Here is a 12,058-nt window from a genome sequence, read left to right as displayed (position 1 = left end):
GGGTTGAGTGAGGTTCTGGGAGAGAGTGAGAGCGATGCCCAGCTCTGCACACAGCGCAGCCCGAGGTACTGCTGTTGGCCAGGTAGTGACTGAGAAATCTATCCCCTCATTAGGCAGGAAAGGAACAGGAAATTATAGATTTTATGTGTATGTGTGAGTATATATGTGTGAGTATAAATATGTACAGATAGAGCAAAGCCAAACCAGGCGAGAGGTTTGTGCATTAGGGACTGAAGAGAGCTGGGCAGGTGCCAGCGGAGGGGGTCATCCGTGGGCTGTGGGAGTACAAATGCCCCCGTCCCCTCTGCCCTGCCCCATTCCCTTCGCCTTTCCCCGCCCCCCTGCCCTTACCAGTGTGGCTGTGCTCTGTTCTGACAGCTCCCTGTGGAGGGAAGGTCCACAATGCCACCATCGGCCGTGTCCTGTCACCCAGCTACACTGGGAACCAGTCCAGCAGCATGTACTGCGTGTGGGCCATCGGGGCACCCCCGGGACAGAAGCTGCACCTGCACTTTGAGAAACTCCTGCTGACCGAGAAGGACAGGTGAGGGTCCAGGAGCCACCTGGGTTTGGAAGTTCCCAGCTGGTCCCAGCTCCCCTGCCTCAGACCTCTAGGGGCTGGGTGGGACACAGGGACTCCTGTCCCACGTAACGTGCCGTGTCCTGCCCTGCAGGATGGTGGTGTACAGCGGGGACACCAACCAGTCTGCTGTGCTCTACGACTCGCTGCGTGCGGAGAGCGTGCCCTTCGAGGGGGTGATCAGCGATGGCTCCTCCATCAGGATCGACTTCCTCGCGGAGGAGCCCGCGGCCGCCACGACTTTCAACATCCGCTTCGAAGGTGCTGTGTCCTCATCGTGGTGCCCCGGGGGCAGTGCCCCGAGGGCTGTGCCCGGCCTCAGCCAGCACACCCGGCCTCGGAGCGCTCGGGTAGTTACACATGGCTGTAGGAAGGGTCTCAGCTGCCACTGGCACCAGCAGACCTGGTGCTCCCCTGTGCTGCTGTCCCTGTGTCACTGTGGGCACACAGGGTGACCTGAACCTCATGGATGCTGTAAGAGCTTTGGGGAATATATTTGTCTAGGAAAAAACAGAGAAAGAAATAGTGAAATGGCATTTCCTCCATCAGGAAAGCTTGTTGGTGAGCTGAGTGTCCATGGGACATGTTTCCTGTGGCAGGGACAGGGCTGTCCTCCCACTTACCCATCTGCCATCCTCTGGATCCATCTCCTTCAGGGACAGGGTGCAGGACCAGCCCTGGCAGTTCACACAGCTTTGCTCCAGTCATTTAGGTGGATCCCACTGGAGGATCATTCCCATGGGAGCCCTGTGCCCCCAAGCAGGCTCGGTAACACTCAGTAATCCCAGGGTGGATGGCTCAGCAAACACAGTGCCTGGCAGTGCTGTGAGCATGTCCCTGATGCTGATACACCATAGGAGTGGAGTTTCATTAAACCTGCATGACTCAGGGCAGATAAATTGTTGCTAATCCTAATTGCATGTAAAACATGCCATGGAAGAGGCTCTCCATGCTAGTTGGAATGCAGGGGTTGGTTCCTGGCTGGGGAAAGTAGCAGAACCTGGGGCTCACTCAGTGAACTCCCAGAGAGGGAAGAAGCTCCATGTCCCTGTGGCTGACAGGACTTCTCTTCCAGCCTTCGAGCGGGGCCATTGCTATGAGCCCTACATCCAGAACGGGAACTTCACCACCTCCGACCCCACCTACAACCTGGGCACCACTGTGGAGTTCACCTGTGACCCCGGGCACTCCCTGGAGCAGGGCCCTGCTGTCATCGAGTGCGTCAACATGCGGGACCCGTACTGGAACGACACGGAGCCGCTGTGCCGAGGTCAGTCCCTGTGTCATGGGCAACAGAGGGCAGTGAGGGTGAACACCCCTGTGACCCCGCTGAGCCCTGACCACCTCTCGCTCTCGCAGCCACGTGTGGGGGGGAGCTGACCGCTGTGGCTGGGGTGATCCTGTCCCCCAACTGGCCGGAGCCCTATGCAGAGGGGGAGGACTGCATCTGGAGGATCCATGTGGGTGAGGAGAAGCGACTCTTCCTGGACATCCAGCTGTGAGTAGCCCAGGACCTCAGTATCTGTCTCTGCCCCAACAGAACACAGCCCCCTTTGCTGCTGTATCCCACTCTCCTTGCCCCAGGGATCTTGCACCGTCATGGGATCATTGAATCCCATAATGGTTTGGGTTGGAAGGGATTTTAACATTCATCTCATTCCTTGTCATGGGCAGGGACACCTTTCACTAGACCAGGTTGCTCCAAGCCCTGTCCAATCTGGCCTTGAACATTTCCAGGGATGGGGCAGCCACAGCTTCTCTGGGCAACCTGTGCCAGGGCCTCACCACCCTCACAGAGAAGAGTCATGCCATGTTCCTGTTCTCCCCCTCAGAGCTTCCCTAATCCCTGTTGATGCACTTGGCACTGTGGGCAGGACTGAGTGCTGCTCCCTGAGTTCAAAGCACTGTTACACCATCCATTGCAGCAGTTTATTGCTCCTCCAATGGCTTTGGAACTTGCCACAGGGAGTGACGCCACAGCAGCACGTGGCCATATGCCACGTGGGGTGACACACAGCACCATCAGGAGCTGGGTTATATGGGGTTAGGAGAACCTGGGGGCATCCATGAGCTGCAAACAGCTGAATCTTTGGGCTGAATGTGAAATACAGGCACTAAGGGAGTGGAGCCCAGCACAGGCTGAGCATGTCGGGATCAGAGGGAACGAAATCTGATGCTGGACTGGGAGCCCTTGGCATGGTAATGCTGCCTCTGTAGAGGGAGTCTCCTTTGATGCTATTTTGGGTTTTCAAGAGGAGGACGTGTTTCAAGTAGAGGCTTAGAGTCATAAAGGTTTTAAAGCTTCCCATAAAATCCCAAGTCAGAGCTCCCAGTGCACCTTTCCCAGCTCTGTGGGTGCTTGGGCTGAGCAGAACTGGAGGCCAAGTGATTTGAAATCATCAGACATAAATGTCACTGAGAAAATCGTGTTTGACAGAAAGCAGAGATTTACTACAAATGTCAGCTTGCCATGGGGATTAGCTGGGCTCCTTCCAAGAACATTTCTAATAAATCGTTTGGGTATCAGCTCAGAAATCTCCTGTGGGGCCAGGAGCACCCTGCTGCTTCTCCCCTGGCCCTCTCCTGCCCTGGGGAAGGGGAGGATGGGGGTGTTCCTGCCTCAGCCCCTCCTGTGCCACCGAGCAGCAAAGTGCTGGTGCCGGCTGTGCCCCCACTACTGGTGCTGGCTGTGCTCCCAGCGCCGGACAGCCTTGCTGAGATGCGGACTCGGCAGGACAGCGAGCAGGGAGGGGGGTGTCAGTGCCCACTCTTGGGGCTGATATGATCCGTTCAGCCAGAGAACCCGCCTGGCAGCAGCGCTGGCACCAGAGCCATGTGTCCCCCGGGATGTGCATTCATCTCCTGCCCTTGGCCTGGCAGCGGGGCGAGAGGGCGAGCCCACCCCATTCTCTTCGGCTCCAGGGCAGCCGCATCCCCGCCGCAGCCGGGGCGGATGGATGCCGCGGCCGGCGCTGCCCGGTGTCCCCGGCAGTCCCCGCCATCCGCGGGCCGCCACTGCGCTCTGCTGGCCGCGGGGACGAGCGCGGCGCCGCCGGGACCGGCACTTCCACGAGCAGGGATGCGCTGCCCCAGGAGCCACCGGCACCGCCCCGACCTCGACCCCTGGAGTCACACCCGGAGGGCAGAGGGAGCCGTGGGGCTGCGGCCCAAACAGGCGGGGACGGGACAGTGCCACAGCGCTGCTCAGTCTGCCTGAGGAGGGGACAGGGAGTGGGATAGGGACAGGGACGGGATGGAGATGTGACAGGTATGGGAATGGGGACAGGTACAGGATGGGGATAGGATGGGAATGGGACAGGGACAGTATATGGACAGGGATGGGGACAAGAGAGGGATGGGGATGGGACAGGGACAGTATATGGACAGAGATAGGGACAAGAGAGGGATGGGGATGGGACAGGACAGGGATGAGCCACAAGGCAAGTTTGCTGCACTGCAGTGTTGGGGCAAGATGAGCCACAAGGCAAGTTTGCTGCACTGCAGTGTTGGGGCAAGTGGTCACCTCGCTGCCCTTTGAGTCCCACACCATTGCATCCTGTTTGGGTTCCTTGCCCTGCTCTCTAACCAAACTCTCCTCTCAGCCTGAACATCACCAACAGCGACATTCTCACGATCTACGATGGGGACGAGCTCACCGCCCGCATCCTGGGGCAGTACGTCGGCAGCAGTGGCCCTCAGAAGCTCTACTCCTCCAGCCCTGACCTCACCATCCAGTTCCACTCAGACCCTGCCGGGCTCATCTTTGGGAAGGGGCAGGGATTCATCATGAACTACGTAGGTACGGAGAGCGGGGGGCTGGTGTGTCCCCTGCCCTTGCCATGAAGGTGGGGATGTGACACACAGCCAGCCCAGGCTGTCCAGGTGCCAAGTCTGGAAGAGGAAAAAACGGCTGTGACACCAGCATTCCACATCCCACCAACCTCCTGCAGAACCCCCAGGCCAGCTGCAGGTCTCTGGGTCAGCCAGTTCTGGGGTGTCCCTGTGTGCCTCCCTCCTCCAGGCTGGCAACAAGGCAGTGGCATTTTTGGTCCCTATCAGCCTTGGTCTGACCCAGAAGGAGAGAAATTGCTGGAAATGGGAGTGCAGGATCCCCACACACACCCTGCCAGGCATAAGCTTATGGCAGGGGAGGTCACTGAAGCCAGTCCCTGGGTGGGCTCCTGAGATGGATGTTCCCAGCTCCCAGCTCCTTGCTCCAGAGTGGCTCAGAGCACCTGGAAACATCTGTTCCATTGTCCTTTGGGGCAGCCCTGTCTGCCAGACTGGAGTGGGGAGTGCCCACACAGGGGACAAGTACTGGGGAGGGCACTCATTCCCCATGGCTGCCTGTGGCCTTGCTGGCTGCCTCTCCTCCTCCTGCCTTCCCCCGCCAGACTCCTTCCAAGCGTGTTTTCCTTGTGCTGCTGACAGCCCTGGCTATGACAAAGAGAGCAAACTGCAATGCAGAGCACCTGTGAGACTGCAGGTCCCTCCTTGGTGCTCTGCAGCACACGGGGTCAGGCTCAGCTGTGGGCACAGGGCTGGGGAGGGCAGGGCACAACCAGGAGAGCAGGGCACAGACCCCTCACCTGAGCAAACCAACCATGGTACCTGCACTGATCCTGCACCTGCAGCCAGAGCTGAGCCTGGTGTTCCCAGGTTGTCCTGACCCAAGCACAGGTACTGCCCCATTTGAGCCCTTTGTCTGCTGGTAGGGTCAGGGCTGGGGAAGTTTCAAAGAGCCCCCATCACCCACTGCTGCCCCTTCCCTGTGCCCACGGGTTGCCACCTGTTGACCGGCTGCCATCTGTGGCTGTGCCATTTGTGGACTGTGAGGCTGGAGAGCTCTGGGGAGGCACAGGCACTTGGGCCATGAGTCCAGGTGTGGTGGCTCCAAGGAGGGCAGTGCCATGGAGTCTCATTCTGTGGGTGACAGCCAGAATCCCTCTTGGCTGCAGAGGTGTCTCGCAACGACTCCTGCTCTGACCTGCCCGAGATCCAGAACGGCTGGAAAACCACGTCGCACACAGAGCTGGTGAGAGGGGCCAAGATCACCTACCAGTGTGACCCAGGCTATGACATCGTGGGGAGCGACACCCTCACCTGCCAGTGGGACCTCAGCTGGAGCAGCGACCCCCCCTTCTGTGAAAAGAGTAAGTGACCCAGCAAGGTGCTGCTGTCCCGGTCCCACACCCTCATAATGGTGCTGGTCCTGCTGCAATGCCAGGGCTTCCTACTCCAAGGGCTGTGCTCAGCCATCCTCTTCTCCCCAGTTATGTACTGCACAGACCCAGGGGAGGTGGAGCACTCAACTCGCCTCATCTCTGACCCAGTGCTGCTGGTGGGCACCACCATCCAGTACACCTGCAACCCTGGCTTCGTGCTGGAGGGTAGCTCCCTGCTCACCTGCTACAGCCGTGAGACCGGGACGCCCATCTGGACCTCACGGCTCCCACACTGTGTCTGTAAGTTTGCGTTGTCTCTCCTGCTCTCCTGCAGTTCAGCTCCTCTTTGGGGATCCCAGGGAGTCCTTCCCTGAAGCTGGGACCTTTCCCAGCAAGGGGGTGGTGCAGAACTTTGAGCTACCTGGAAGTAGGATGAGGTGGGACTTCAGGTACTTCCTGCTGCCCTCCAGGGTCTTTTTCTCCCTCAGTAGTCTAAGCCCTGAGCTAACCCTGGGTTGTTTCTTTCCCTTTCAGCTGAGGAGTCACTGGCCTGTGATAATCCAGGACTGCCAGAAAACGGGTACCAAATCCTTTATAAGCGCCTCTACCTGCCAGGAGAGTCTCTGACCTTCATGTGCTATGAGGGCTTTGAACTCATGGGGGAGGTAACCATCAAATGCATCCTGGGCCAGCCGTCCCACTGGAGCGGACCACTGCCCATCTGCAAAGGTAACGTGGGGGGCCTGGGAGACTTGGGGATAGCTCATGCCTCTGTCTCCAGCTTGGGAGAGCCCAGGGATAGCCCTTGGTCTGGCTGTAGACCTTGGCAGGTCTCTGGCTGGGAGCTGAACTCAGCTGAGACCTGGAGCTTCTCTGGCTTTGGGCTGAGTGAGCTCTGCTCGACCCAGCCTGCTCAGTCCTGGCCATGCACTTACAGAGACCAAAAGCTTATTAAAATCTGGGAGTTCACAGTGTGGTTTGGGACCAAATGGGGCAGGAGAACCTGAATCTGGGCTCCCCAGCAGCCAACCACTGCCAGTGCCCAGTCAAACCCAGCTACATACCAGTAATTCTCCATTTCTCTTCCAGTGAACCAAGACAGCTTTGAACACGCTCTGGAAGGTGGGTGATGCGGGTTTGCTGGATGTGCAGGGACCTGAGCCAGAGCCTGGTGGAGCCTGGGAGGAGGGGGAGAGGCAGAGGGGGGATCACAGGGTGCCTGCAAATGCCAACATAATAGATCTTGTCCTTTCAGTAGCAGAAGCTGCTGCAGAGACATCGCTTGAGGGTGGAAATATGGCCTTGGCCATATTCATCCCAGTGCTGATCATCTCCCTGCTGCTGGGAGGAGCGTACATCTATCTCACAAGGTGGGGATACAGTTGGGCTGGGGACTATCAAAGAGCGGGGGGGACACAGCCAGAGCTGGCTCAGCATTGCCGTGCCCTTGCCAGCTGCACACCATGGGCATGGTCCTCGGGAGTGCTTCGAGGCCCTTGGGGTGCTGTTGGGGAGCTGGGACGGGGGAATTGGCAGATGGGGCTGGTCATGTTCTGTTCTGGGGTTGGTCCGTGCAGCCCAGTTACTCCAGCATCTCCCACAGGTGTCGGTACTACTCCAGCCTCCGCCTGCCCCTCATGTACTCCCACCCCTACAGCCAGATCACAGTAGAAACAGAGTTCGACAACCCAATTTATGAGACAGGGGTGAGTCCTTCTGCACCTGTCCTCCTTGGAGACCTTCCTGAGGGGTTTGGCTGGGTGGGCAGCCATGGGATGAGTCCAGCCACACCGCTGTGACAGTGCTGAGTAGCAGGGCAGGAGTCTGTCTGTGTTGGTCACTCACCAAGGTGCAGGGTCCTAACTGGGAGGGCATCACTCCCCTGAGGACAAAACAATACCCAGGATCCTTCTTGCTGCCTGGGAATGGGGAGATGATCTTGAAATGCAGCTGCTGCCCTCAACTGGCTTTTCCTTCCTTTCAGGAAACACGAGAATACGAGGTTTCGATATAAGGACAGCGGTAAGAGAGTCTCCGGCTGTGAACTTAATGTGCTCTCATAGAACTTCCTCAGTAACTAATCCAGAGGCCACGTGGAGTTTGGTTGGACCCCCGGACCTGCTGTTGTCTTTCCTTTTGCCTCTTTATTGAAGATTTTACTGTTTTCTTCACTGTATTTATTCTATTTAAACTGCGATAGGTGTGCTGCCAAGCCCTGGGCACAGGCAGCAGCGGGAGCCGGGGCAGAGCTGGGTCCTGGTGAGGCCAAGGGGGCATGGGGGCACCTGTTGTGCCCCCCTCCGTGGCAGAGTGTCCCCTGGTACTGCCCACACATGCAGAGGGATTTTTGCGGTTCTGGTGTTGTTAAAAATTAAAGATGTCTCCATTGCAAGAGCCTGCGGTTGATTGCTGGGAGCTGAGGTAGTGCAGGGTCTCCTGCAGGGTTCCCATCCTGCAGCTCCCAGCTCCCCAAGTAGGACCCTTGCCCAGGGGCTCGGGTGGCACTGGTGCAGGGATCATCCTTGCTGCAGAGCTCAGGAAAGCTGTCATCCAGGGAGCCAGGACAGCCTGGCACTCACGAGGCACATGCTGCATTCTTGTCCCACTTTGTGTTGGATGTGGAGAGGCAGTGAGCCAGGACTCACGGGGTGATGCTCTGTGGAGAAGCACCAAGCAGTGACCCCCGGCTGCCAGCCCAACAGGGTGGGCAGCCCTGGAAGCTGCCCTGCAGCGAGCGGAGCTCTGCAGCCGGTGCCTCTGCTCACACCAGTTGTTCCTCTCAGCAGCACCTCCAGTCACCCTGCCAGGAACACCCCGACCTGGTAACGGCCTGAGGCCACCCCTTGCCCCCCTGGCAGCATCTCAGGGTAAGCAGGACGGGCTGGGCTCCCTGTCACCACTCCTTCCACTGCAGGAGGGTCTGCAGCCGACCCCGGCGTCCAGAGCTGGAGCAGCACATCCCACCCAGCACCTTCCGGATTAGCACCTGGCTGGGTCTCACAGCTGGGCAGGAGATGGAGAGGGGCAGGGAATGAAGATGGAGATATATTGGGGATGGAAGGCAGATGGGATGCGTGGGGGCTCTGACACAGGAGACCAGCCCGGGGGGAGCAGAACAGCCCCTCAGAGCTAGTCCTGAACCCCAGTTCCACCCTTGGCATGCCCTGTGCTCCTCCATCACCTCTGCCAGAGCCAGGCACTGGCAGGGCCACCCTGTCTGCAGGGACACAGACCCCAAAAGGACACCCTGTCCCCGTGCCCCCCATGCCACAAACCCCAGCCAGCCCCTGGGGAGGGCAGTGAAGCCACCACCACATCCTTGGCTGCCAGTGTCCTTCTTTTGTCCTTGTAGAACAATCACAACCATGGGAGGCTGGGTTAGCTTGGGGTGGTAGTGCAGCTCTGCAGTGTACAGCTGGGATTTGGGGTTTTTCCTTTAAAAACAACGAATGTGTGTTTGTAATTTGTAAAGGTTAAAAAAAGAAAAAAAAAGAGAAAAAAAAAAAAAGAAAAAAATGTGCCAAAAATGTACGAAGCATTTCATTTCCCTTCATACATGTCTGTTTTTATAAGAACAATGTGAAAATTGCTGGGATTAAATATTTTTGAACATGATAAAGTAGTTCCGTGGGAAACTCTAGTGTTCAGTATAACCTCGATACCAATTGTTCTGTGTTTTTAAATGTCTGAAATCAGTTTGCAGAGACTCGGGCTGCAGTGGTGCAGGGGAGAGTGAGGGCCGGGCATCCTGTGTGCCCTCCTGTGGGATGGTGGCCCAATGCCACTGGCTTGGCTCTGAGTGCCAGATCCTGCCCTGGTGCAGCCCCATAGTGCCCCCTGCTCCTGTGGGATGGAGGCACCCAAGCCCTGCTGGGACACAGAGTGAGCTGGTACAACCCTGGGGACATCTCCCCCCACCACACCCTGGGGGAGCCAGCGCTGGCTCCCCCTGCACCCTCTGAACTCAGCATTGCCCGAGGCACTTGGGACCCCACAGGAGACTTGTGGCCGTGTTACGGAGGACGTGCATAAGGTTTGGGGGAGCCCTGTTAGCCCATTCCCTCTGGGCAGGGGGTTTGTGGGGAACCATCATGCGGGTGCCCTGCTCACCCATCAGCTGGCCAACTACCCATGGCTGTCACCTGGCAGCTCCTATGGCTGGGGCAGGACAGCTCTCCAAAACCACAGGGAGAACATGGTGGGACGGGGGGGGGCTGCTTGGCCTGCCCCCCTCCATACAGCTTCACACCAGCTACATCCCATGGCTCAGGGAAGGTGCCAGGGCTAGGTGGGAAACGTCCCCCTGCTGCTCCCTGGGAGCCTCTCCGGGTTGAGCTGCTCTGGTGGCTGTAGAGACAAACCTCCAGGAGGTTTCCCCCCAGCATCAGGTGTGGGTAGGACAGGGTCATGTGGGGGGTACCTGTGGGTACCTGTGGGACACCCTGACCACGGGACCCCCTGAGCATGGCCCTGCTCAGGAGTGTGGTGGCAGAAGGGTGGCTGTCACCTCGCCAAGGAGCAGGGCCACCAGGATACCCCAGCTGAAACAGTGTTTCCTGATGCTTGCAGAGTTCCTGGTGTCCCTGGAAGCAGGAAGGGAGGGGGATGGTCACGGAAATGCCCTTTCCCGGGGTGTCCACCCATCCAAGGAATCCTGAGGTCTTCCATCCATCCCCGCACCTCCCTACACAAAACAATGCAACAACCTTGCCCTCTCTAAACGTGCTTTTAAACAAGGTTATGCTGTGACATCGATAATGGCTTTGCATAGCAGCTGCCAGGCTAATGCACAGGGGGCGAGGGAGCCAAAGCTCTGATGCAGAGCATTCCTGGGGGAGGGAGCTCGGGCTATTTTTGGACAGAGATTGCAAGAGAATTAAAGTGAAGGGAAAAAAACCCAAACCCTTGATGCTGCCGTTCCTCCTCGGTGACGTAAAGCCAGAGCCAATCTCTGGCCTCACGCGTTGTGCTGCAGATGAAGCTTTGTCTGGGCGCAGCAGCCTCGGATACAACTCACCTCCCACCCTGCATGGGGCCAAGCAGGGGACAGAGCGTGTCTGTGCCATGGCAGCCACGTGGCTGAGGGACCCCCGAGCTCAGGGGATGGAGCTGCAGGGACCCCTAAACTCCTTTCCAGCTGCACTGCAGGGTGGTGAGGCACAGCATCCCTGCCTGCTCTGGGGGAGGCACAGCATCCCTGCCCAGCCTAAAAGAGCTGGGAAAAGCCCTGGGATGCCCTTGGCACAGTTCTACCAGCGACACCCTGGCAGGAGCCCAGTACGCGGGCAGACTCCTGGCTCCAGTGGTTCCTTCTCCCTTTTCACGAGATGTCCTCCTGGGGCAGACACTGCCCGTGTCCTCCCCTCAGCTGCTGCCAAAACTGCGCCTGTGTTCTGCCAGGGCTGGGATTTCCTGGAATGTTTAGGCCGGAGATGGGAGAGTGCTCCTGGAGGGGCCTTCCCTGTGCCGAGGAATCACAGAATCATGGAATGGTTTGGGTTGGAAAGCACCTTTAAAGACCATCCAAATGCACCCCTTGCCACAGGCAGGGACACCTTCCACTAGACCATGTTGCTTCAAGCCCTGTCCAACCCGGCCCTGAACACTTCCAGGGATGGGGCAGCCACAGCTTCTCTGGGTAACCTGTGCCAGGGCCTCACCACCCTCACAGGGAAGAATTTCTTACCAATATCCAATCAAAACCTATTCAGAGTTTAAAGTCATTCCCTCTTGTCCTGTCATTCCAGGCCCTTGTCCAAAGTCCCTCTCCAGCTCTCTTGGAGCCCCAGAAGAAAGCCAGGGGCAGGTTGTCCCACAGCGAAGTGTTGAGTGGCAGAGCTGGGGACCAGGGCCGGGGGGGGCAGCGGGGACAGGGAGCAGAAGACAGAGGGAGGAGAGAAAGACCGAGAGAGGGCCCAGAGCTGCGGAGCCTGCGATTGCTGACAGAAGGATGTGTTGTCTGCCAGGAGCAGGAGCTGCTGGCTGAGGCTGGGGGTCTGGGAAGGAGCAGGATGAAATAAAGTCCCGCTCCTTTCACCCTGCAACACACAACGCTGCCACGGCCCTGCAGCAGCAAACTGGGGTGGGAGCAGGGGGAAGCAGCAGGAGCAGGCAGGAGGCAAAAATGTGTCAGGACAGAAAACAAGGAGCAGCTTAGGTCTGCAACAGCAGGGGATGAGGTTGCTCAGAGGAAGCATACACACACCTGAGGGGCTGAGCAGGGAAGTTCTAGTACCACTTCCAGAGCCCAGCTCGAGCTGTGCCAGAGGAGGATGCGCAGGCACCGGATGGTCAAACCTGCAAAACAAGGCAG

At 58.2% G+C, this 12,058-nt stretch overlaps 1 protein-coding gene across 2 annotated transcripts in view; it reads left to right on the top strand.

The window, feature by feature from the left end:
* SEZ6L (seizure related 6 homolog like) overlaps positions 1–9,227 on the top strand; it is a 37,810-nt gene extending 28,583 nt beyond the window's left edge. The window contains exons 6-17 of one of the 2 annotated variants that reach the window (XM_032705970.1): positions 379–544; positions 675–841; positions 1,656–1,850; positions 1,940–2,078; positions 4,183–4,379; positions 5,539–5,733; positions 5,854–6,045; positions 6,280–6,474; positions 6,835–6,867; positions 7,004–7,115; positions 7,349–7,451; positions 7,730–9,227. In XM_032705970.1, coding sequence (XP_032561861.1) covers positions 379–544; positions 675–841; positions 1,656–1,850; positions 1,940–2,078; positions 4,183–4,379; positions 5,539–5,733; positions 5,854–6,045; positions 6,280–6,474; positions 6,835–6,867; positions 7,004–7,115; positions 7,349–7,451; positions 7,730–7,759 — 1,724 coding nt within the window. In that variant the 3' untranslated portion in view covers positions 7,760–9,227. Of the gene's footprint in view, positions 1–378; positions 545–674; positions 842–1,655; positions 1,851–1,939; positions 2,079–4,182; positions 4,380–5,538; positions 5,734–5,853; positions 6,046–6,279; positions 6,475–6,834; positions 6,868–7,000; positions 7,116–7,348; positions 7,452–7,729 lie in introns of both variants that reach the window. The other variant, XM_032705969.1, reaches the window with a different exon arrangement.
* The last annotated feature ends 2,831 nt before the right edge of the window (positions 9,228–12,058 follow it).

The sequence above is a fragment of the Chiroxiphia lanceolata genome, chromosome 18 (assembly GCF_009829145.1).
Source record: "Chiroxiphia lanceolata isolate bChiLan1 chromosome 18, bChiLan1.pri, whole genome shotgun sequence".
Taxonomy (NCBI): Eukaryota; Metazoa; Chordata; class Aves; order Passeriformes; family Pipridae; genus Chiroxiphia; species Chiroxiphia lanceolata.
Note: the sequence above shows the minus strand (reverse complement) of the source record. Positions and strands in the feature narration are given on the sequence as shown.